Source organism: Dreissena polymorpha, chromosome 14, assembly GCF_020536995.1.
Source record: "Dreissena polymorpha isolate Duluth1 chromosome 14, UMN_Dpol_1.0, whole genome shotgun sequence".
In the NCBI taxonomy this organism is placed as follows: Eukaryota; Metazoa; Mollusca; class Bivalvia; order Myida; family Dreissenidae; genus Dreissena; species Dreissena polymorpha.
This window is the reverse complement of record NC_068368.1, coordinates 30,491,388-30,515,558: the sequence shown is the minus strand read 5'-3', so window position 1 is coordinate 30,515,558 and position 24,171 is coordinate 30,491,388. Positions and strand designations below refer to the sequence as shown.

Below are 24,171 nucleotides of genomic sequence, written 5' to 3'. Positions count from 1 at the left end.
GAGTACTAAGATAACCCGCTTAGTGATTCTCATACCCCATGACCAAGTGTATATTTTGTGTTCATTAGAAGTGCATGTAGTGTATTCATGGTATTAATATGAAAATTATGAACACAAAGTCCCAAATGTCACACACACAAATTATTGATGCATTTAGAACTTGTATCAAAATGAAGGGTGTCATCTACCAAGGTCAAAACGGGCAACGCCTGGGGTTCACAACATTTATATAAACTTATTTAATAAATTAGTTTGTTTAATCTCTGAAACTACTAGTGTCGGATGTTTAAATTGAAGTGTTGAACATCGTATGGTAGCCCGCTACCACTTGTTTTCAAATCATGCACATGAGGTAAAAATTGGCCTCTCCATGAGTGCATTTAACAAGATAACACGACGATTCGACATAATAGGACTATATTTTGACAAGTCAACATCAAATTTAGACAACATTATACGACGGTTTGACATAATTAGACTGTATTGTGACAAGTCAACACCACATATTGACAAAATATGACGACGGTTTGACATAATAAGACATCTTCTAAAGAAGACAGAAAGAAACGTAACAACGTAAGACAGCTATGGCGTTCCATATATTTTCATCTGAGAATACAAGGCTTAGAAGTTTAACTATTTGGAATTTCAGGTTTTGAAGCGGGCCTAAATCATGTCCATATGGCCAAATCTGGCAACATCCCTAGGATCATATGATTTATAAAGACTTGTCTAGTTAATATTGATAAACCAGCAAAAATATTAATCTGTGCAAGCGGAAGAATAAGGGGTCTGATATTAAGTGTGTAACATTATATAGTTTTCATCTTTTAAATTTTGTTCAAATTATGTCCCATTAGTTAAATGTAACTATGGTCCTGGGATCACATGATTTATATGGACTTACAGAGTATAACCTTTAACAAAAAAGTATCCTCTTAAACCGCGAGGGTAATGGGTTTACTGCCTTGTCTGCGACATCGTATGGTGGCCTTCTACTAAGTTTGTACAAAATATACCCCTGTGGTCAAAGTCGACCCTAGGGATAACTTGTTGTTGTTTTTATATGAGTGTATGCAACGTTACAAAATATAAAACATGGTTTAATATTGAAATTAGAAATAATCGTTGTTTCAAAATTTAATCCAAATACAAATCATTATCAGAAAACCAGCAGTTAACACGTGCAGGCATGTATTTATTTCAAATAATTTATATTTATCATTTATCATCGTCATTGATACACTTTATGGTTTCATTGTCGGTGTTGTTACAATTAATTACAAGTATAAAAAATAATATATATTTTTCATCATTTTGTATCAATATTTGGAACCTGTTAAAAAACATCCAATAAAACAATGCACTTTTTATAGTGTGTATTACTTGTTATTTAAACTGACAAATACATTTAGCCTTTCTAAAAATGACAATTGGAATACTTTATTTTACTCCTAAAAAAGTCCGAACAGTGGTCATTTACCTTCAGGATTTTAAAATATGTCGAAATCCCTAAGAAAGGATATTACATCTTGAATATCATGGAATCATTGTTACCAGTTCGATTAATGATTGCCGATTTGATTGAACCACATTTGTAAAATATGCCTCTTTTTACACAAATATAACAATATTTTTATTTAATTTTTAATAAATAATATAAGTCGTTGAGAGATTTAATTTCCTGCAGTTTGACACAATCAAATTGAAGATGGTTATGTTTTTTTTAAAGTCTTGCTTCCTTTAGGGAGTCACCATTAATAATACACATCACATGTGCTATGATCATGACTCGGCAATGCTTTTTATTGACATAACACTTGTTTATTAAACCGCCCTTCTATCGACTAGGAGCTAAATAACGTATGCAAACAATGTTTCTAAAGGGGCAATTGATTTTGAATAAATTTCACATCTCCCAATATAAAAAGAGTACAAAAAATTATCGATTATATGACTTCACTGACCTCTTAACATATATAATTTATTTTGTGTTTGTCTTAAGTTGAGTAAATTGTGTAATTATACTAACATGACGATATTTTAAAGGGGCCTTTTCACGTTTGGGTAAATTGACCAACTTGAAACAAAGTTTTTTCAGATTCGCAAATTTTCGTTTTAGTAATAATATTTGTGAGCAAACAGTAATACTGAACTTTTTCCATGCTCTAAAACAGCCATTATATACATCTCTTGGCGATTTAAAAACCCGAAAATTATAAAGCGTTGCAACGCATAACGAATTATTAATTTGGAGAGTTCTGTTGGCGTCGTTATATTCTGTGAAACTACGAGGATTGCTTATATGAAGTAAAAAAATACATCTGGCATTGTATCCGCAAGGATGGCCGAGTGGGCTAAGCGGTATACTTTTTCTCCAGGACTCGAGGGGTCAGTGGTTCGAGCCCTGTTGAAGGTTACCTTTTGTTTTCTTTTTCTTTTTTAATTTTATTCTTGATTTTTTTTAATGGAGCTTTTTACATCCAATGTTAACATGTATCAATATAAAGCATTTTATTACAAACTTCAAAACATGCCAAAATCTGTGAAAAGGCCCCTTTAACATGGGCTGTCATGTGTGTCAAACGAACAATTGATGAATTCGTAGCTTGTGTCACAATGTTACGCCTGAGCGTAACAACATTAATATAAATTTATGTAGTAAATAACTTAAACATATATGAAACAATTAGGTGCAGATGTTAGATATTAAATGTTTTACATCGTATCGTTGTCCGCTACCAGGTTATTCAAATCATGCATCTGGGTTAAAAAATCCTCCGTTTAAGGGTTGACTTGTTTTCCATACATGAAAACAGCAAAAACGCAAAAAAATCTGAATCTGCAAGTCTTATTGTGGTCTTATAGTGGTCCTGTTCTAAGTTTGTTTAAATTAGGTCCATGGGGTAAAAACTGGCTACGCCCTATGGATCATATGGTTTATAAAGACTTGTATAGATAATATTTATAAACTTAAACAATATTGTTTCTGAAACCGGAAGGGTAAGCTGTTTGATATTTAGTGCGTAGAATTATAGAGTTTTCCTCATTCCAGTTTTTTTTCAAATCTTGCCATGGAGGTCAAACTATGGCAATTGGGTCACATGATTTATATGTATGTATGCAGTAATAAACTTTTCAAAACCCCTTTTTTCGGAAACCGTAAGAGTAATGGGTTAAATGCTTGTTCGTGACATCTACCGGTGGACCTCTATTAAGTTTCTTCAAAATATACCCCTGTGGTCAAAATCGAGTCCAATCAAGAGATAATGAGTGTTGTCGTTGTTTGTAAATGAATTAATGCAATGTTGCTTATATGAATATTGATGAAAATTGAAAAAAAATCATTGTTTAATCCAAATACAAATTATCTTCAGAAAAATAGCAGTTTACAACTGTGAGCATGTATTTATTGCCGGTAATTATTTATAATTTATCGTCGTCATTGATACACGTTATGGTAACAGTTTTGCAGTATAAATTGAAGTATACAGTTGGTCCTGATTGTGTATCAATGTTTGGAACCTGTTTAAATATAATTATAATTAAATAAAGCAATACCATTTTTAGGTTGTAACTTCTACTTTCAAACAAAAAAAATGTTTTCTTTTAGCCGTTCTTAAATGACATTTGCAATATTTAATTTGACTATTCAAAATTTTTGTCCAGGGATTATGTGATTCTTGAATTTTAAAATCGATTGACATCCATAATAAACGATATAACAACATGAGTACGTATTCCCTGTTTATTGTTAAATTAACAATCGCCAAATCGATTGAACATGAAAGTCATCATATTGTATAAGTACGCACGCCCTGTTCCCATTGTTCAATAAACATTCGCTAAACCGATTGAACATTAAAAAAATGCACCGTTTTACTCAAAATCACAATGGCAATTAAAACATAATGTTAAATGAATACATTATTTAACCGAAACTGACTGTATATATGATAATAATAATAAAAACAATTTATTTGCATTACGCTTTTAATCCGATGATGTAAAACGCACAATTGTGTGATGATAAGTATCTATAAAAGTATTGAAAGTCATCATATTGTATGATTTGCGCTCCTGAAAATCATCATAAATATAAGCAAATGTATTTAAGAGAAAATGAAATAAATAAAACAACATAACTGGAATTATTGTATTCCAGTATTCAATAAAAAGTAAAAGTAAATGTATTCTTACCACAAAGCAGAACGGCCAGCGCGCATGCCGACACGAAGGTTTTCGCTCCAACCATGTTTCTTTTTTGATACAAGACTATCAAGTGACAACCGACTGGTAACGTACCGGTATATGAAGCCTGATTCCTTAGTTGCGCATGCGTACATTCTTAAGTGACATGCGTGCAAGTTATTGAACAAACGTACACTGCTTACAAAACATAACCTTGTAACGAAGCACTTCATGACGCACGTAAACGTGCTTCGATTTTCAGTCAAGCCTTAACGCGCCATTTTTACTGGACGTTCGTAGGGATTTATCCGGTCGAAAATTAATTGTGTTATCGTTTTTGTATTGTCTAAAAGCAATCATTTCAAGAGAGTTAAATATAGAAACAAAACAAACTTTGAATATGTTTTCATTTCATAAAAATGAGTGTTCGCTCTTTTTAACAATCAATTTAAATTTCCTGATGACAAGAATTGTGCAACGTACCGTGTTCACATCAAATAAAGCATGATTACTATTATTATATGCGCACGTAAAGAATTAATATCGGGTGGCTCAGATTGGTCCGTTATTGAAACAGTGTAGTCCCTTCAAGACCGATCACTGAATATATTTCACAACTTAAACCTTTTGACTTCCGACAAAAGTCCAAAAAACGCATTTAAGGTGTTCATCAATAGTTTTATTTCGCTGATTTGTAGCGTATGTAAGAGGAAATGGATGACTTGGCTAGTACATGTCATTCACAAGCATGTCATGCACAAATCAAACAAAAGCGTTCATCGTAGAGTTTAGCTATAACTATACTAACCCATTTATGCCTAACGGACTCTCCCATCCTTTAAAACTGGATCAATTTATTTCCAAAATTAGGGATGTCTAGTATATTTATTTCTATATTTAACAAAATTCTTACAGAAATTCCTTTAAGCAAACAGCGCAAACCCAGATGAGACGCCGCATCATGGGGCGTCTCATCTGGGTCTACGCTGTTTGCCAAGGCCTATTTTCTAGACGCTAGGCATAAATGGGTTAATATTGATATCAAGATTACAACAAGAAATGTGTTTGTGAAACACAATGCCCCTTTCTTACCTTTAAAGCCGCACATCAGTTTTATCCCCCAAAATATCATGACGAGTTTAGGGTTTATTGCTCTTTGAAAAAGAAACAGGCCTTAGACAAAATATTTTTCTTAAATAAAGGTTTTCTGACCTTTTCCAGAACGCTTGCAGATATTGACCAGATATTTGTTGTGTTAGTCTAAATGAATGACTAACACAACATAGAAGGATTTTTCAAATGACAATATTTCATCAAAAATAATTTAAGTGCATACTTATCCTTGATGAATATATATGATAGTGACAAAGATAAGGCTTTGCGCCGTTATCTCAGTCTATTAACGGCGGTAAGTGGAAATATAAATGCACCCTTGCCCGTAGGTCAAGGTACGTAACAACATCAAAAGCCATGGACCGGGACGAAACTCTATTTGTATCTGTAAACCAGTTCAGAAGATTAACATTCCAAAAATCATATTAATATTTGCAATCCTTTAGAAAAAAAATCCGGAAACGGAACGCAAGAACGATATACGGACGAACAAAAGGATGGATAGACGGACGGATGACAGTGCGACTTATATATGCCACCCAACCGGAGGCATAACAAATTATCAAAGATGATTTAATGCATGGGTATCTGGTATTTCGATTTCATAAAAGGATTTATTTATGACTCAATATTCCCCAAAATGTCTCCCTGTGGTTATATGGAGCTCATCTACACTTCATGGTAATTACATAGTTTACGTTTCATGTTAATTGCTGTAAACTTTACAAGTTCGCTCCAAAACATATAACATAACATGGGAACAAACAATGTATTTTATTATTGTATAAGGGTTTAAATTACTAGTTAAATTTGTCGTATAGCCTGTTCAATTCCCACGCGATCAATGCCCCACATTATGTGAGTGAAGTTTACAACTGTGAAGACAAACATGGTTCAGTACTTCGGTCTATTACTTGTTGACCCGTAGTCTTTTATCCGTAGCATTCAAAGTTCTTAAGGTGTTCAAACACGCGATTATCACGCTGTGTGTATTCATTCTCCTTGACAAAAAAGTTGTGTGACTTCACGTTGCTACTGTGCCTCATAAACGACATACAACCCACCATGTCCTTTCTTGTGTGGCAGAAAAGTTGTATCCTCGTCGATAATAAAACGTTGCTTTAAATAGAACCGTCTCAACCATTCATTTGTTATCACATAAATAATATGCATAATTTATATGGCCTTTTCATATTTCTTTTTGAACATTTTGTCAATCATTTCAGCCCTTTAAGGACGTTAACTGATCAAAGACGTGATTCCATAAATACCTGCCATTTTGTATATGGTCCTTTAAGTGAGTCTCTTTACACTACTGCTATTTTTTTGTATAGTGAGCATTGAGAGATAAGTGTCGATGGAACGTTGTGTATAGACAAATGAACAAAGATTTGGATTTCACCATTAGAACTGTTGATTTGCCAATTAAAAAGCAATGCTTTTCAAATCATTTCAATTCCGATATGATCTGACATTTGTGTATCAATTAAATATATAACAAAATATGTTGAATATTCTTAAAACTGCTCAGTTAAGGATCGGGAGTTGTGTATGATTTGTTTGTTCGGGAAGACAATACAAAGAAAAATCGTCGAATCATATGAGTTTGTTTGGAGGAAGTCTATGTGTGTGAGAGTAACAAATAATAACATAATCTTTTATATGGAATGTTTTACTTTTTTGCGAACAGCAGAACAAAAACACATCTACCCAAATACTTACCACTTGTTGATATATACTTGCCTTATGGGATATGAAATTTAATGATAATAATACAGAATTAAATACTTTATTAATTAATTCATATAATTTTCGCGTACGTCTTAAATACATGGTCAAGTCGATTTAATTCTGTTTTGTTGGTTTTTGTTAACAAAAATACCCTTTACTTGTTGAAATGTGCAGTCTTTACCGTCGGCCATACTAAACAGAATGAACATGATCCTTGGTATGCTAAAATCGGACATAATGCATAGCGAAACAGGTAGTCCTAGACTAGCCTGTGCAGTCAGCTCAGGTTAGTAAGCGACGACACCTTTCGCCTTAACTGGAATTCCGGTAATAAAGAATTTCCGTAAACGAAATATACCATAAAAGCGGACATTGTCGTAGCCTTTGCGGACTTTGCACTGGAAAGACATTATAAGCAAATGCATTAAACCCTGTTTTCCTAGAGCGAGACTCACTTCTTTTATCTCTGTCTTCCATTCTGTCAGTCTGTTTTGGGTTATCTACGATTATTTTCTTTCTAGACTTATCTATTTATTTGAAGATGGCCTCATCAGGTCGTTAAATACCAACCATTATGAAAGATAATATATCTTTTAAAGTATTACAGAAATTGCACTTTTGTTAATAGATTCAAAATAAACATTTTAGACACTTGTGTTAATGATAGAAAAATTCTTATCTTAATGCAGCCGAGCGTCATATAGATATTGGATTTTATTGTGAATACATTAGCAGCAAATCTTTAACTATTTAGCGAAGCGTATTTATCACGCCACCGCATTGATATCTGTCTGATATAACGTTGCCTGATATATTTTTGTATATCATGGTCAACAGGAAGTTCTTATATCAGTCATTTGTGGAGGATGGTCATTAAACTCAGAATCAAGTAATAATTAATCATTTTTAGTTAAATCGAATCAGATTTAACAAAACAAACAATTTTATACCAAGATGTCATATATTCTAAACACAAAATGCAAAACAAACAGCAAAAACATTTTTTACAAATATTAAGCGCGCGTGTTCTTGACGTCCTTATTAACACGTCAAACGACAAAAGTCATATTCTTTCCCGCTAAAACTGCAGCTTTTTAGCGATATCTTATTATTTCTTTAAAATCGGGGATGCAGAGGTATGATAAACAGAAAAACAGGTTACGCCCGACTTTTTTGGAATATATAAGGCTCGGCACAAATACAATAACGGCTCGGCAAGCCTCGCAATTAAATTATTGTAAGCCTTTCCTAATATAATACAAAAAGATCAGGCGGTAACCTGTTATTCTCCATGTAGCTACTATATCGGTTTTATTGGCAATTTACTACATCAACCGACTTCAATATCTAACTAAATTTTAAAGTGTAGTGACTATTAATTATTAATGCTATGAAAATTGTTTTGACTGTATGCGTAATGGTAGAGAAAGAACGTTCATGCATTACTTAAATGCACTCTTTTCCTGAATGGCATAATGGGTGAAAAAAAAATGCTCAAAAGGTTTACAAAACAGGAATATAAAACCACTTAAAACACGTTTACAAACCAAAAAACATAGATAATTTATGAAAATGAAATAAAATTAAAATGCTATTGAGTAGCACATACGAAAACAGAAAGTACAACCCTATGACCGAGAAGTGGTATACGTGGGTGTTAAATTTTATAAAAAATATATTTTACACACGAAGCCTGGTTAACAATCATATCAACATTGTCCAAGATTAATTTTGATTGGACAAAGGAGCTCATGTGATCTTTAAGGTTAATATGATTTGACAATTACAATATCATGTGGGGGTTAAAAACAATTAATTCATTAAAAAGTAAGGCGCATATGAAGAGATAAAAATAATATGTGTATATAATATTATTTATCTTTTGGTATTATGCTAAATAAAAGGTCAAAGGCGGGATACTCATGTGTAGTAAACAAACACAATATTGTTGATTGAAAATGGCAATTAATTGGATGTATGAAAAAGAAAAACACATGTTTTTATATTTGACCTGAAGAAGGTGGCTGTGACAGGCCCACAGGCTAAAACTTCGACAAAGAGGCCTGTCTGGGAAGGGCACAACCCCAGTTATTTGAATAATACCAAATCAGGACCTAAAAATTTTGTAGATTAAAGTGATATGGGAAAAATGGTACATTAACCATTAGAATGGTTCGATTTTTAGTCAAGCCTAAAATCGTCGTTGCTGTTATGGACATTCGTGAGGAATTACGAGGCAGTACATTTATTTTGGTGTCGTTAGGTATGTTCCCATAATAATCGTTTCGAAACTTTAAAATACCGAATAAAAAACTTTGGTCCGTTTACAAGTCTATTTGCCAGTCAGTAAAATTTGCTTTAACTCATTTTGAATGTTTATTTGAATATTATTATAAGAAGATCTGTACCACGTACCGTTTGCTCATAAAATAATGCCCTTTTATTTTTCGTATATGCCAATGAAAACATTTGAAATAAACTATTCAATAATGCTATTTTATGTAAACAGTGTGTTTAAACAAAGTCGATCTCTAAATACATTTTACAACTCAATGCTCTTGTTCCTTCCGAAAGCAGTCTGAAAATGCCCGCCAGTCGTTCGTTAATAGTTGTTTGTTTATGAAAGAAACAGAGAGAGAGACAGACAGAGAGGCAGAGAGGCAGAGAGGCACAGACAGACAGACAGACAGACAGACAGACAGACAGACAGACAGACAGACAGACAGACAGACAGACAGACAGACAGACAGACAGACAGACAGACAGACAGACAGACAGACAGACAGAAAGACAGACAGACAGACAGAGAGACAGACAGACAGATAGACAGAAAGAGAGACAGAGAAAAAGAGACAGAGAAAGAGAGAGAGACAGAGAGACTGAGACAGAGAGACTGAGACAGAGACAGAGACAGACAGGCGGGCGGGCGGGCGGGAGGACGGACGGACGGACGGGCGGGCGGGCGGGTAGGCGGGCGGGTGGGTGGGCGGGCAGACAGACAGACAGACAGAATCATTAAAAGGTAAAACAAAGATAAGATGTCCATGTCACTTATCTGTACAAAGTGTATTTGTATTTAATATAACTTTGACCGAACTAAGGATCCAAAGCAGGAAAAGTTTCTTTAAATTTTGGAGTAATCTACACCAGACATGCATCATAGCTATTTCCCTTTTTCATCTCTCTGTTTACTGTTAACATGCAAACTACATACCGCTTTATAGATAGAGGCCAATTTTGGTAAATAAAATTGTGTATAGCTATACAAAATAAGGATTCAAATTCAAACCGAAATAGAGCTGTGCAATGAAGGTCAATATAAAGAAGTGAAAATCCAGCTGCTGGAGCGGTATTGCATACTTATCATATACAATTTGTTGGTACTTTATTTAAGGCAAGTGACCAATTGCCAAAACAGTACGATTCAGCATATAACGAAAAAAACATACACTCATAGAAGAATAAAGCTGGGATCACCGCCTTGGAACGGTCGATGCAAAGCATACGTCACTTGCATGGCACATCCGTTACAGGCAGAGATTGTTTCCGCTAACTACTTTTTAAATCAATATGGGAACGACCACGTTATTAACCAGACACAGGACGCATACTGACAGATCGACAAAGTAAAAAGTATAGTAAATGCGCAACCAAAATTTGCTTGGAAGCAGAACAAGAGAACCTTGAGATGCTCACCAGTGGCTAAGCCTCCGATGAAGTTTCATTATTCTCAATGCTAAATTGTATAATTTCAGTTAATTTTTCAGTCTGCTTTTTTTTCAAAGCTCTTTCTTCGTTCTGTGACCTCATTACCCAACTTAGCGGATTTAGCTATGTTGGTAGATGGTCTTCTGTAAATTGGAATCACATTTGGACAAGGAGTTTGTCAGTGGGTATTTGAAGGTTTTTCTATATTCTATGGAAAATGTTGATGCTGAGACGGGATCATTCTTACCACAAGGGCATTGTGTTACCAAAATTAAAGAGGACTTTAAGATGATGCTACATGACACATATGAAACTTTACCCCCTATAAATTTGGGTGATTTTTTATTTTTACATTTTTAAAGCCACTTATAAAACCTTCCGGCCTAGTATTTTCGCCCATCTGAGCGATTTTAGTCATTTTGGAATAGGGTCACCTATTAGTGCAGCGAACTTTCATCAACTTAAGCAATCAATATAGACAAAGTCGTTAGAAAAAATTTACTGACCGCGGCGAAGTAATTATATTGATATACCTAAATGTACATAGGGGATATCAATACGCACGTAAAAATGGTCAAATTCACAACAGACAAACAAAATGATTTAAGAACTTTATTTGAAAACTGAAGTCCTGAAACCTGCTTTTTGACGATGCAGCTCGTCTAAGTTATCATACAATGAACACATTTTTCACAATGACGACCTAAGAAAACGTTCGAGCCAGTCCGATTGAGTTAGCTAAATTGTATCAATCGGCATATATCGCTTATTATCATTGATAAAAGGTTAAGTTAGATTGGTTCCCGTCCTCTTTCAAATTTATCGAGAGGTTCGGGACAGGAAACAAGCACGAAACTGCCAGGTGGCACTTCAAACTCTGTGACGCTGAGAAAAGATCAAATGTAGTTATTTTTAAATTGGATCGATAATGTAACCCGCCTCCCAGTTTCGCAGAATGGGTCAAGTTCCCTACGGATACTACTTCCCCATACCCACAAAAAAAATTCGTACCCATAATTTGCCGTACCGAATTTTTTATCGTACCTTAATTATTTTTGTGCATACTTTTTGTGTACCCAATTTTCTATTTCGTAACTAATTTTTTTTCGTACCCACATACACAAATATGGTGATGTAGATAAACTTTCATTGATGCTTTTATATCCATCCTCTTCAAAAGCATCGTCATTCCAGTACTGTCAGTACTTTGATTTTATATGCATTTTTACGTTTGTTGAATCGTGATTTAAATATGTATACATGGAAGTAAGTGATTAACTCTATTTTGTATCTATTGGTGCAGATAAACACACATTCACATACCCATGTTATGTTTGGTTTCATATTGGAAATGTTTTAAATTGTTAATAGTATTCAGATTTATTTCAAGGATGTGTATTTTTTCAAACGATCACTTAACAATGATGTATCAGGAAAATGGGCAATTTGAGAATAAGATACATGTTACTAGTAATTATTTATTTTAGCAGATTGTGTGTCTCGTAGATAGCAAACAAGATGTGTTTGTAAAACCATAGTTATGCCCCTCGCCGCTTTTTGACATTAAACATAGGACAATAAATTCAAAATTAACATAAGGCATTGCTACATGAAATAGTTTCAAAGATCTAAATGGTTAATAAATTATATCAGATCTTTTTTTAACAAATGGTAATGATTCTGATTTGCATTCAGTATAGTTAACCATGACTTCATTTAAAAGGGCTCATCACAAAGAACATGTACATCAAATATTAAGTGCCTTAGTAACTATCTTGAGAAAGCCGATGTTAACGGTTGTCTTCAAACCAACAGACAAAAAATAGACACATCCCGGATGGAACAACAACTCGTACACATGAAGAGATTATGAAATCTACAAATATATAGATTAAACTTTAAAATATTTAAATCATGAAGTGTTGATATTATGAATTATCAAAATATTGACATATTGAAATAAGGTCACTTCCAGTCTTTCCTAATTTGTTTATTAAGCTCAAAAATTTGATTTGGTAGAAACAGTTTCCATACAAGCACTACCTGACAACTTTAGGAAACTTTAAAAATATCCGTCATCTATCAAGACTGCTGAGCACAGACATAAAGCTGATTAAATGTTTTAGCAGTTACAAAATGCATCACAATTTGTAAGCCTTATTTGACAAAACAAATGTTGTCAAAAGTATTATATATGAAGAATTGCAACAAGCCACATCAGAAATGCAGGAAAACACATTCTAAAAAACATCTGCACAATTATATCTTCTCTTTAAAATGGTAACGTGACCAAAAAACATTAACAGGAGATATAGTGATATGAATTGACAATGCTCATCCTTTAAGCATATATGAAATTGCTTTTTTACAAAATAAGCAATTTACTGAAATGCATATTCCTTTAAAGTCATTTTGGGAATTTTTCAAGTAATAATCATAATATCACTAAAAGAATTTATGTCACGTTGCATTATTAAGTTTTGTAAAAGTCTTACATGAACGAATAACAACAAAAAATGAACACAATAGTTTAACAACAAAAAATAAATGGTGCACACAGAGAACATGTCATCAAACACATTCCGCCGCTTAATTATCACCATAACTTTCATATCAATTGGAAGTAATAGAATGTAAACAATTAGATCACCGTTATTGTATAGACTACTATACCGAGGAGATCTGAATGAACCGATCATATCGTAATGACAATCCAACATAATGTCAACTGAACTCAACATAATGTCAACTGAACCCAACATAATGTCAACTTAACCGAACATAATGCACGCTTAATCGAACATAATGTCAACTTAACCGAACATAATGCCAACTAGAGCTGTAACGATTCACCCATCATTCGATTCCATTTCGATACCAAATGGTCCGATTCGATTATTTTCAATTCGATTCAAATTAAACTATTTGCTGCTTATTTTGCAAACTATTTCATGTTTGGTTTGTCCAGGGCATGAATTAATTTGTTTGGTATTTGTTATAAACCTATTATGTTATACATTTAAAGTGTTTAATTTTTGAAATCAAATTTAAAAACGCAACATTGTTTTATAAGTAACACATTTATTGAAAACAAAAACAACATGTAAGTATATAAACAACTTCCAGTTGACTTCTTAACAGAATGCACACAGTTTAGTAAACAAACCGTGTATTGAGGAAACAAATGAGATCAAAATATCACATGGGTATAATTTAGTAACAGTAACTTTCTGTTATCAAAATGTTGGTGAAACAAATCGCATCGTTGTTTACTACACACTAACTGACTAGAACTCGTATCAGTCCAAGCAAACAACTTTGACTAGAATATAAGAAATTAAACAAACATCTATATTTCAGCGTGGTTGACGAAGCCATTTTACCGGCTGATGTAATGCTTAGCATGTTATTCATTCATTCATTGGATGCCATATTTGCTATTGACCAATCACAAGACGTATTACAAATGACAAGAAAGTTTAGACGACGGATTTGGAAAGTAAGGTTTAAAATGCGGATGAATCGGGATTGCAGTGAATCGAATCGAAATTGGCCGTATATGTATAGAAATCGAATCGGCGGCGTTGAACCGGTTTTTCGATGCATCGAACCGAATCGTTACAGCTCTAATGCCAACTTAACCAAACAAAATGCCAGCTTAACCAAACATAATGTCAAATTAACCTAACATAATGTCACCTTAGCCTAACATCATCTCAAATGAACCCAACATAATGTCAACTTAACCCAACAAAATGTCGCCTAAACCCAAATGTCGCTTTAAATCAACATAATGTAAAGTAAACCCAACATAATGTCAACTTAACCCAACATCATGTCGCCTTAACCCAACATGATGTCAACTTAAGCCTACATAATATCGCCTTAACCCAACATAATGTCAACTAAATCTAACATAATGTCAACTTAACCGAACATATCAGTCTCTTTCAACAAAAGGCAGTTTTGGCGTTCCATAAAAATGTACAGAACGATATGTGCACCAAGATTACTTTATTAATATAACTGACGTGAACGTGTTTAATAGATGGTCAAGTCGATTTAATTCTGTTTTGTTGGTTATTGTTAAAAAAAAATACAACTGACTTGTTGAAATGGGCAGTTTCTACCGTCGGCCATACTTAAAGCAATGAAAATTATCATCGCTCTGTCAAAATCGGACGTAATGCATAGCGTAAAAGATGGTCCCAGACTAGCCGGTGCAGTCAGCTCAGGCTTGGCAGCGACGACACCTTACGCCTTAACTGGATTTTCGCTAATTAAGTATTTCCGTAAACGAAAACTACCATAAAAGAGAACATTGCCGTAGCCTTTGCGGACTTTGCACTGGGACGAGACTATAAGCACATGCATTTAACCCTGTTTTCCTGGAGCGAGACTCACTATTTTATCTCGGCCTGTCTTTCCCGTAAATCTGTTTTGGGAAAACCTACGATTATTGTCTTTCTAGACTTATATATTTATTTGAAGATTGATCATTAGGTTGTTAAATACCAACCATTATAAAAGATAATACATATTTGAAAGTATTATGGACATTGCACTTTTGTTAATAGATTCAAAATATTTTAAGAGACATACTTTAATGATAAAATAATTCTTATTTTAATGCAGCTGAGCGTAATATAGATATTCGCTATAACGAATACATAAGGATTAAAGCTTTAACTATCTAGTGAAGCGTATGTAGGTACTATAATGGTTTTATTGGCAATTTAATACATCAACCGACTTCAATATGCACCTACATTTTAAAGAGTAGTTACTATTAATTATTAATGTTATGAACATTGTTTTGAATATGCTTAATGGTAGTGAAAGAACTTCCATGTATTGCTTAAATACATTTGATGTTTCCACTCTTTTCCTGAATGGCATCATGGGTGAAAAAATGCCCAAAAGGTTTACAAAACAGGAATGTAAAACCACGTAAAAAAGATTACAAAAACAAAACAAAAACATAGATAAATTATAAAAATGAAATAAAATTTAAATGCTATTGAGTAACACATACGAAAACAGAAAGTACCACCCTATGACTGAGAAGAAATATAGGTGGGTGTTAAATTTTATAAAAAATACATTAAATACACGATTCCTGGTTAACAATCATATCAAAATTGTCCAAGATTAATTTTGATTGGACAAAGGAGCTCATGTGACCTTTAAGGTTAATATGATTTGACAATTACAATATCATGTGGGGGTTAAAAACAATTAATTCAGTAAAAGTAAGGCGCATATCAAGCGATAAAAATAATATGTGTATATAATATTATTTATCTTTTGGTATTATGCATAATAAAAGGTCAAAGCCGGACTAACTCATATGTCGTGAACAAACACAATATTGTTGATTGAAAATGGCAATCATTGGATGTATGAAAAAGAAAAACACATGATTGTATAATTTGACCTGAAGAAGGTGGCTGTTACAGGCTCACAGACATAAACTTGGAAAGTGAGGCCTGTCTGGGAAGGGCACAAATCCAGGTATTTCAATGATGCCAGAACAGGGCCTAACAATTTGGTAAATTGAAGTGATATAGGAAAAGTGGTTCATTTACCAACAGAATGGTTCGATTTTAAGTCAAGCCTTAAATCGTCGTTGATCTTATGGATGTTAATGAAGAATTAAGCGGCAGTACATTTATTTTGGTGTCGTTTGGTATGTTCCCATAATAATCGTTTCGACACTGTATATATTTTTCTTATTTTGAATGAGTTGTATCTTTTCATTGTGTTTTTGCTCTTTGAGTGCTATGTACAGTCACATGTTACAGGAAAATATACTTTCAAATCACATATATCACAGGCCATATAAACTTAAACTTAATTTTCGCAAACACTATCAAAGCGTTCAACGTGAAAGTCAGCACACTTGTTGAATATGATGATATGCATCTTCTGACAAGAGCACATAACTTTATCCTTCATTAGCTCGGCTGTTTTCGGAGGTATTGTCATAAATAGCTCGTCGTGTCGTGTCGTCTGCCGTGCGCCGGCGTGAGTCCGTCCGTCCGAAAAAATTTACTTTTGCCATAACGTCCATACTACAGAATATTTTCACTTGATATTTGTACACTCTTCTTTTGACAGCACCTTCCCACGGACATATTTTCTGATGACCTTTGCTCTTGAACTCGAAGGTCAAAGCGTCCAAAAACTTTAAATTCGCCACTACTTTGTTGTTCAAGATTGGATTTACTTGATATTTGTAAACAACTCTCCTTTGGACAAGACCTTCCCACTGACCTATTTTCCGATGACCATTGAACGACCTTGAGCTTAAAGGTCAACGTGTCTAAAACTAGATAGGTATATTCAGCATGAGCAATAGATTAAACCTTCAACTTTATAAGGTGAGCATACATGTTCACTTTATATGGCAGTTAAATAGCGTTGATTCGTTTACATTTACTTCAGTTTAGCCATTAAACTTCTTCCCAAGCACACTAAATCTAGCCCCATGCCTTCAGCGCCTACAGCGCTTTGATTATAAACTCATTTAGAATCATACAGTTAAAACCTAAATCAAACCCTACATCAGCCTTTTCATTTCCAATATCGGCTATTCAATCAATAGTCCTTCTCAAAATAAACAGGATATGGACTCTTTACAACGAGAAGAGAAAATGCCCTGATTTTAATAAATGCAGATTGTCAGAAATGTGGGCGTTGCATAATGATCCAAAAGACGATTCGCGCCGGTCTGCATATCATTGGATCTAACCAACTTTGTTGTTTAGCCAAGTATCCTGCATCTGACGAAGTGTTGACTGAATCGTTCTACGTATGTTGTCGAATGCATCTGCTCTGGCTACGCCTCTGGGGTAACTGGGGTAGGCTTGTTGAAGTGGGTGTTTGACATCCAATAACTGCTTGATGTCGTCGCAGTTCTTATCAAACCGATCCTTGTGTGTCATGGTTTGGGACCTAAAGCTGTCTGGGGTTCTAGTATACACGTACATCTCTTTTCAGCTTGACAATGTTAAAGTGTTTCGAGGTCATGTTCCTTTGCGGATGTCGTTTGAGCTGAATTGATATGTTGAGATTGGTGATTGTAAGGCGGTTATCTGTCCAGGATTCGGTACATAGACTTGGTCACCAGTAGGTACTTCCTGTTCTGCTTTCTCACTATCGCATAGTAAATAAGATGACAGTGCGTTGCCAATAGCTGACAAGTAGACCTAGGGTTGCATGTTGGGAAAGTTTTGTCAAGAACAAGGGCCGTGTTGCTAAACTTAAGTGGTGCTCGATAACTTTAGTTAGGATTGAAATATCATGCTGCAATTGCGGGCATATTGTACAGAGCTCGACAATAACTTAAAAAATCAATTTAACGAGACCGCATTGTTACTCTCCAGAATTAAACTTAATACCCTTTATAAGTTTTCCTTAAGTTTATAACCGTAATTTCTTAAAAGATTTATTAAAAAATTCTATAAAAAGATATCATAACCTGGGGTGTGTCAGCCTATGCTGTCGCTAATTTATTTCAATTTTATTACCACACACCAAGGAAGCAAAACGGGAACTTATGGTGACAATTTTGTGAATTTTACTATTTGATTTGTCTCCCTTTGTCAACAGTACAGTATGACGTGTTTTATTATGAGACAGCGGTTTTGGTTATTAGTCAATACCAATGTTTGTAGTGTGTACGTGGTTTAAGTTTAATGCTTTATTCTTTCTTTGCTTTAAATAAACTATTACTCCCGATTGGGTTGGATCCTGTAAAAACTGTAAAACCGGAAACCACACTACCACAATTAAAGTGCCTACGGGGTTAGATCAGCAACACAACACTAATGCATTTCGTTCACTTGATGACGTAGGGAATAGATACAAATAATTTGACCTTTTTTATGGCATGAAATAAAAATATCTAAATTAATATGTATCATTTTAGACTCCCTGAATGTCCTGTAGCGATTGACTAACGATACAAAATTTACTTTCACAAGTTTGGTGTATTATGCCTTTCGATACATGTATAAATTTGACTGCTTGAAGCATTTGTCTTTATGAGCGTCACACTTCGTCGTTGGAAACATGCGTTTCACACGATTGTTCGTTGCCTGTTACGTTATACACGATGGCTCGTTGCCTGTTACGATATACACGATTGGTCGTTGCCTGTTACGTTATACACGATTGTTCTCTGCCTGTTACGCTACACACGATTGTTCGTTGCCTGTTACGTTATACACGATTGTCCGTTGCCCGTTATGCTATACACGATTGTTCGTTTCCTGTTATAAATTTGTTAAATGCTCAATAAAATGGGAGAAACAGCTAAGGCGGTAATGTGCTAATCAAGCATGTTCATATACTTTAGTATGTCTTATGTTGTGGTGTATGTGGTGTCATGTGTTGTTTAGGCAACTGTACCATTGAACACGTAAAATAAAAGAATGGCGGGTGTAAATGATAATTTTTTCAGAAGTAAAATATTGATGCATATTCTTATGTTGTCTGTCTGTCTGTCTGTCTGTCTGTCTGTCTGTCTGTCTGTCTGTCTGTCTGTCTGTCTGTCTGTCTGTCTGTCTGTCTGTCTGTCTGTCTGTCTGTCTGTCTGTCTGTCTGTCTGTCTGTCTGTCTGTCTGTCTGTCTGTCTGTCTGTCTGTCTGTCTGTCTGTCTGTCTGTCAGTCCGTCCGTCCGTCCGTCCGTCCGTCCGCCCGTCCGCCAGCCCGCCCGCCCGATTTTCCTCATATTTTTAAACAGAAGCGACGTTAATAATATTTTCATTTAAATACGACCCACATATGTTTACACCTTTCATATAATCATTCAATGAAGATAATGCGAAATTAGTATATAGTACCGGCTTAACATTTAATGAGTTAGCAAGTTCCAAAATGAAAAATGGCGACATGTTAAGGCAGAAAGAAAGAAGATGTTTATTTGCTTTCATACGAACACATATAATTGTACATATAATCGGTGACTCGTGTATACAAAATAAATAAATGCCTTATTATAGAAGAAGCTAATCATTTCGTTTGATAGTAAAATTGCCATTTTAAAGTGATTCATTTCTCAACACTGTAAATCAGTTATAAAAGACGCGAAATCATAATAAACTGTATGAAAACCATAAACACCATGGAAATATTTTAAGTGTAAGTGGTCGTGTGCTGATACTTGAAAAAAAAGAATGCTTTATGAAGATACATCAGTGTAACAATATAAACAATCTGGAAACTGTACTTGCTTAAATGTCTGTGGTTTTATATTTCATATATGCCATAAATATGCACACTTCTACGTTTGCTTTTTTGATGTTTTAGAACACACAAAAGAAACAACCTAATGAAAAGGAGATTCTGACAGTTGGTCCATATTAGTGATTTCATTCCGTATATTTTAGTAACATTTATAATTAGTTTGAGAAAAAGAACATCGTAAAAGCAAACGACAGTACAAACAATGATTTGGGGAACCATTCAATATTGTTATCACCAATTCATTTATTATTGAAATTAAACAATTGGACATATTTAACTTTATACTATTTGAAATATATCTACATTTATTTTGATTTTATGAAATTAATATAAAATTTTATCTTATCTGTTAATGGTCGACATAGGGTACATGTTGTCGCATGTATTAAGATAGATTATTGTATGCTATATGATGTTTTCAAACAGCCATGACATTTTAAGTTTATTAGATATTAGAAAAGAAGACGACGAGTGTGGCGCCCAGTAGCGTTGCCATGGAAACAGCCATGTTGTTGGAGCCGTTGCAGAGTTCGCTGTTACAGGTACAGGATGCATCATCGCCCGACGTCGTGCAATCGTTGCCAATAGCAACCGGAGAACAGCCTCTGGTAACAACTGTACACAGAAAAAAATATTTGAAAATTAACAATCCAAGTCCAAAGACTTCGATGGGAGTGATATTTTATTAACTCATTTATGCCAAGTGGACACTCCCACCCTTCTAAATTGGATCCATTTATTTCCAAACTTAGGAATGTCAAGTATATTTATTTCTATATTTAGAATATTTCTTACAGAAATTCCTTCAAGGAAACAGCGCAGATCCTGATGAGACCCCGGATCATGCAGCGTTTCATCTGGATCTACGCGGTTTGCCAATGCCTTTTTCTAGACGCTATGCATAAATGGGTTAACAAATGAAATACCGTACACTAACGTGTAATGCGGTACAATAGAAAAAAACGACATAACGCTTTAAATGGTTAACGGATGGGCATTGGAAAAGCCTATATAAATATATGTTCCTGTAAATAAAATGAACAAACCAGTGCGGTTCATATTATCTAAAATAATCTCGTCATGACCACCCTTAATTTCCGAACAAAAAAAAGTACGTTTGCTCGTCTACACGCAGATGTATAATTGCGAACCTGTTAGCGGCATATCCCATATAGCATCTCAATGTAAGATTACGAATAATAGCAAAGTAAATGTCGGCAAACATACTATTGGCGGGCAGACTAAATCCTTACCAGCTACATGCAGAGGCTGGTCTAGAGCTACGCTTGCCGCATATGGCACAATAACCATTTTTGCATGACGCGTCTTTAATTGCATTCACACTGAACAACTTACCGCCGCTTAGCTTTGTCTTGGTGCAGGCCTCGCAATTAGCTGATGAACTTTCCAAACTAGAACCTGTAGTAATACATGTATATTAAGCAAAAAAGCTTATATTCTTTGCAAAAAGAAATTTGGTTTGTTTTGTAATGTGCCCTTTGAAAGGCTTCAATAACATTCAGGGGTATTTTTAAGAAATCAAAACAGTTTGTAGTTCAACGAAAATTATGGTATTGTTTGTTTTGTATTTGTTTGAAAATATGATAAAACATGCATAATTTATTGGCATTTCTTGTCAAATACTCATATGTACAGTTTAATACTGCAATGTTCAAATTTTATGTCCCTTCGTAATGTGTTCTTGCACTTTTTTGTCCCAAATATTTCTCCATTTAATGATGGGGTTAAAATTAGTTTACACGTATCTATTCCAGGAATGAGCAAATCTGCAATTTTCTCAATATATAATAACTGAAATAAACTAAGACTTAATCATCCCAGGCTTAAACCATACTTTTAGTGAACTCGTCCGAACAGCTGTCACTACTCGAAGTCCCTATGCAGTCGTAGCACTTGAAGGCCGCATCTACATTGGAAACTGAAACCACCGATAGACGATCAGTTTATAAGTTTAAGATGTATGTACATACGATAAACATAATATTTACATCAATAAATTAGTGCCGAGCTATGTTATATGAAGGTCTTGTTGCATTTTTAAAAAATCATACATTTGCTTCTTTATTAGTGATTCTTTTACTATTTTGCATCTAAAATGTTTTTATAGCAATAATGATTATTTTCACTTTTTGAGGTATTATTCATTAATACTGGTATCAATATTTTACTACATAAAACATGTGCATGTATATAAGGTGATAGTTCTTCATGTAGATTACAATATATAATGTAAACTCAGGTACATCTACAACACTCATTATCAGGTCAGTTCTGGATAATTGCTTATCGATTGGGGATAATTGTTTATCAATGGGTATCTGACACTTCGGTATTCTTTCAGGTTAACCTGAGAGTACGGGTAGGGGGTTAAGTATATAAACCTGACGTTATATTGAAGGGGGGGGGATTTTGGAAAGTAGGTTTTTGTTGTTTTTGGAGCTTTGAGAATGTATCTGAACTTAACATATTTCTGACGTGGTGTATATATTTTAAATGTCTAATGTTGGTCTTCTGTTGGAAATGCTGAAATAAAATGTATGTATATAATGTAAATAAACAGTAGTGGTGGAAACAAATGACTTATTTAATTTCTACTAGCTCGGCAAGATAAAAAGTTAGTTAATATAATTTGTGCAAGGTTTAACTTTGATTGCTGCCGTCGAAGTTATAATTATGCGACAGTCTTTAGGAAAACACAATTACACCAGAGATTTCAATAGAGGCAGATCTATGCATTTGTACACAATAACATTAAATTGAGTTGTGCTCTGCGAAAATGGGGTTTAATGCATGTGCGTAAAGTGTCGTCCCAGATTAGCCTGTGCAGTCTGCACATGCTAATCAGGGGCGACACTTTCCGCCTTAACTTGATTTTTTCAAAGAACAGACTTTCTGTAAACGAAAAATACCATGAAAGCGGAAAGTGTCGTTCTTGATTGACACTTTGCGCACATTCATTTAAATACATTTTAAACAAAACAAACAACATACTGTGAGGGGTGAAGGGAGCTTTATTCTACAAACTGACTAACAAACTCCAACTAATTAAGCGCGCGCAATGTTAAGTTTATATCATACGCATAAATACACAAATCAATAATGCGCATACCATTCATGTTAAATACAAATACAACGTACCATAATTTGACAATGCATAATCATATGTAATAAACAATTTCAATTCATATCAAAGTTCAAAATGTCCAGATTTCTGACCGGTATAAATTGAAGTATACAGTTGTACCTGATTGCGTTTCAATGTTTGGAACCTGTTTAACAATAATTATAATGAAATAATGCAATACCATATTTTAGGGTGTAACTTCTACTTTCAAACAATTTTTTTTTTATTTTAGCCGTTCTTAAATGATTTTTGCAATATTTAATTTGACTATTCAAAATTTCTGACCAGGGATTATGTGATTCCTGAAATTTAAAATCGATTGACATCCATAATAATAGATATAACAACATAAGTACGTATTCCCTGTTTATTGTTAAATTAACAATCGCCAAATCGATTGAACATGAAAGTCATCATGCGCTCCTGAAAATCATCATTATAATAAGCAACTATATTTTACAGAAAAGGAAATAAATAAAACAACATAACTGAAATTATTGAATTCCAGTATTCAATAAAAAGTAAAAGTAAAAGAATTCTTACCACAAAGCAGAACGGCCAGCGCGCATGCCAACACGAAAGTTTTCGCTCCAACCATGTTTCTTTTTTGATACAAGTCTATCAAATGACAACCGGCTGGTAACGTACCCGATATATGAAGACTTATTCCTTAGTTGCGCATGCGTACATTCTTTATTGCGCATGCGTGCAAGTTATTGAACAAATGTACACATGCTTAAAAAACATAACCTTGTAACGAAGCACTTCATGACGCACGTTCACGTGCTTTGATTTTCAGTCGAGCCTAAACGCGCCGTTTTTACTGGACGTTCGTAGGGATTTATCCGGTCGAACATAAATTGTTTTAACGTTTTTATATTTTCTTAAAGCAATCATTTCAAGAAGGAAAATATAGAAATAAAACAAACATTGATGTTTTTTGGAACTTGTTTGCATTTCATAAAAAGTATTCGCTCCTTTTGACAATTAATTTAAATTTCCTGATGACAAGAGTTGTGCCACGAACCATG

General features: G+C 34.2%; 1 protein-coding gene across 3 annotated transcripts in view; it reads right to left on the bottom strand.

Annotated features, from left to right (window-relative positions):
- LOC127857026 (uncharacterized) overlaps window positions 1-23,797 on the bottom strand; it is a 26,875-nt gene extending 3,078 nt beyond the window's left edge. Inside the window, exons 1-4 of one of the 3 annotated variants that reach the window (XM_052393303.1) lie at window positions 23,684-23,797; window positions 21,851-21,934; window positions 21,352-21,414; window positions 19,645-20,610 (exon numbers count right to left, since the gene is read on the bottom strand). In XM_052393303.1, the coding sequence (XP_052249263.1) occupies window positions 20,441-20,610; window positions 21,352-21,414; window positions 21,851-21,934; window positions 23,684-23,738 (372 nt within the window). In that variant the 5' untranslated portion in view covers window positions 23,739-23,797 and the 3' untranslated portion in view covers window positions 19,645-20,440. Of the gene's footprint in view, window positions 1-4,200; window positions 4,275-19,644; window positions 20,611-21,351; window positions 21,415-21,850; window positions 21,935-23,683 lie in introns of those variants that run through there. The other 2 variants (XM_052393304.1, XM_052393305.1) reach the window with 2 other exon arrangements.
- Between the last annotated feature and the right edge of the window lie 374 nt (window positions 23,798-24,171).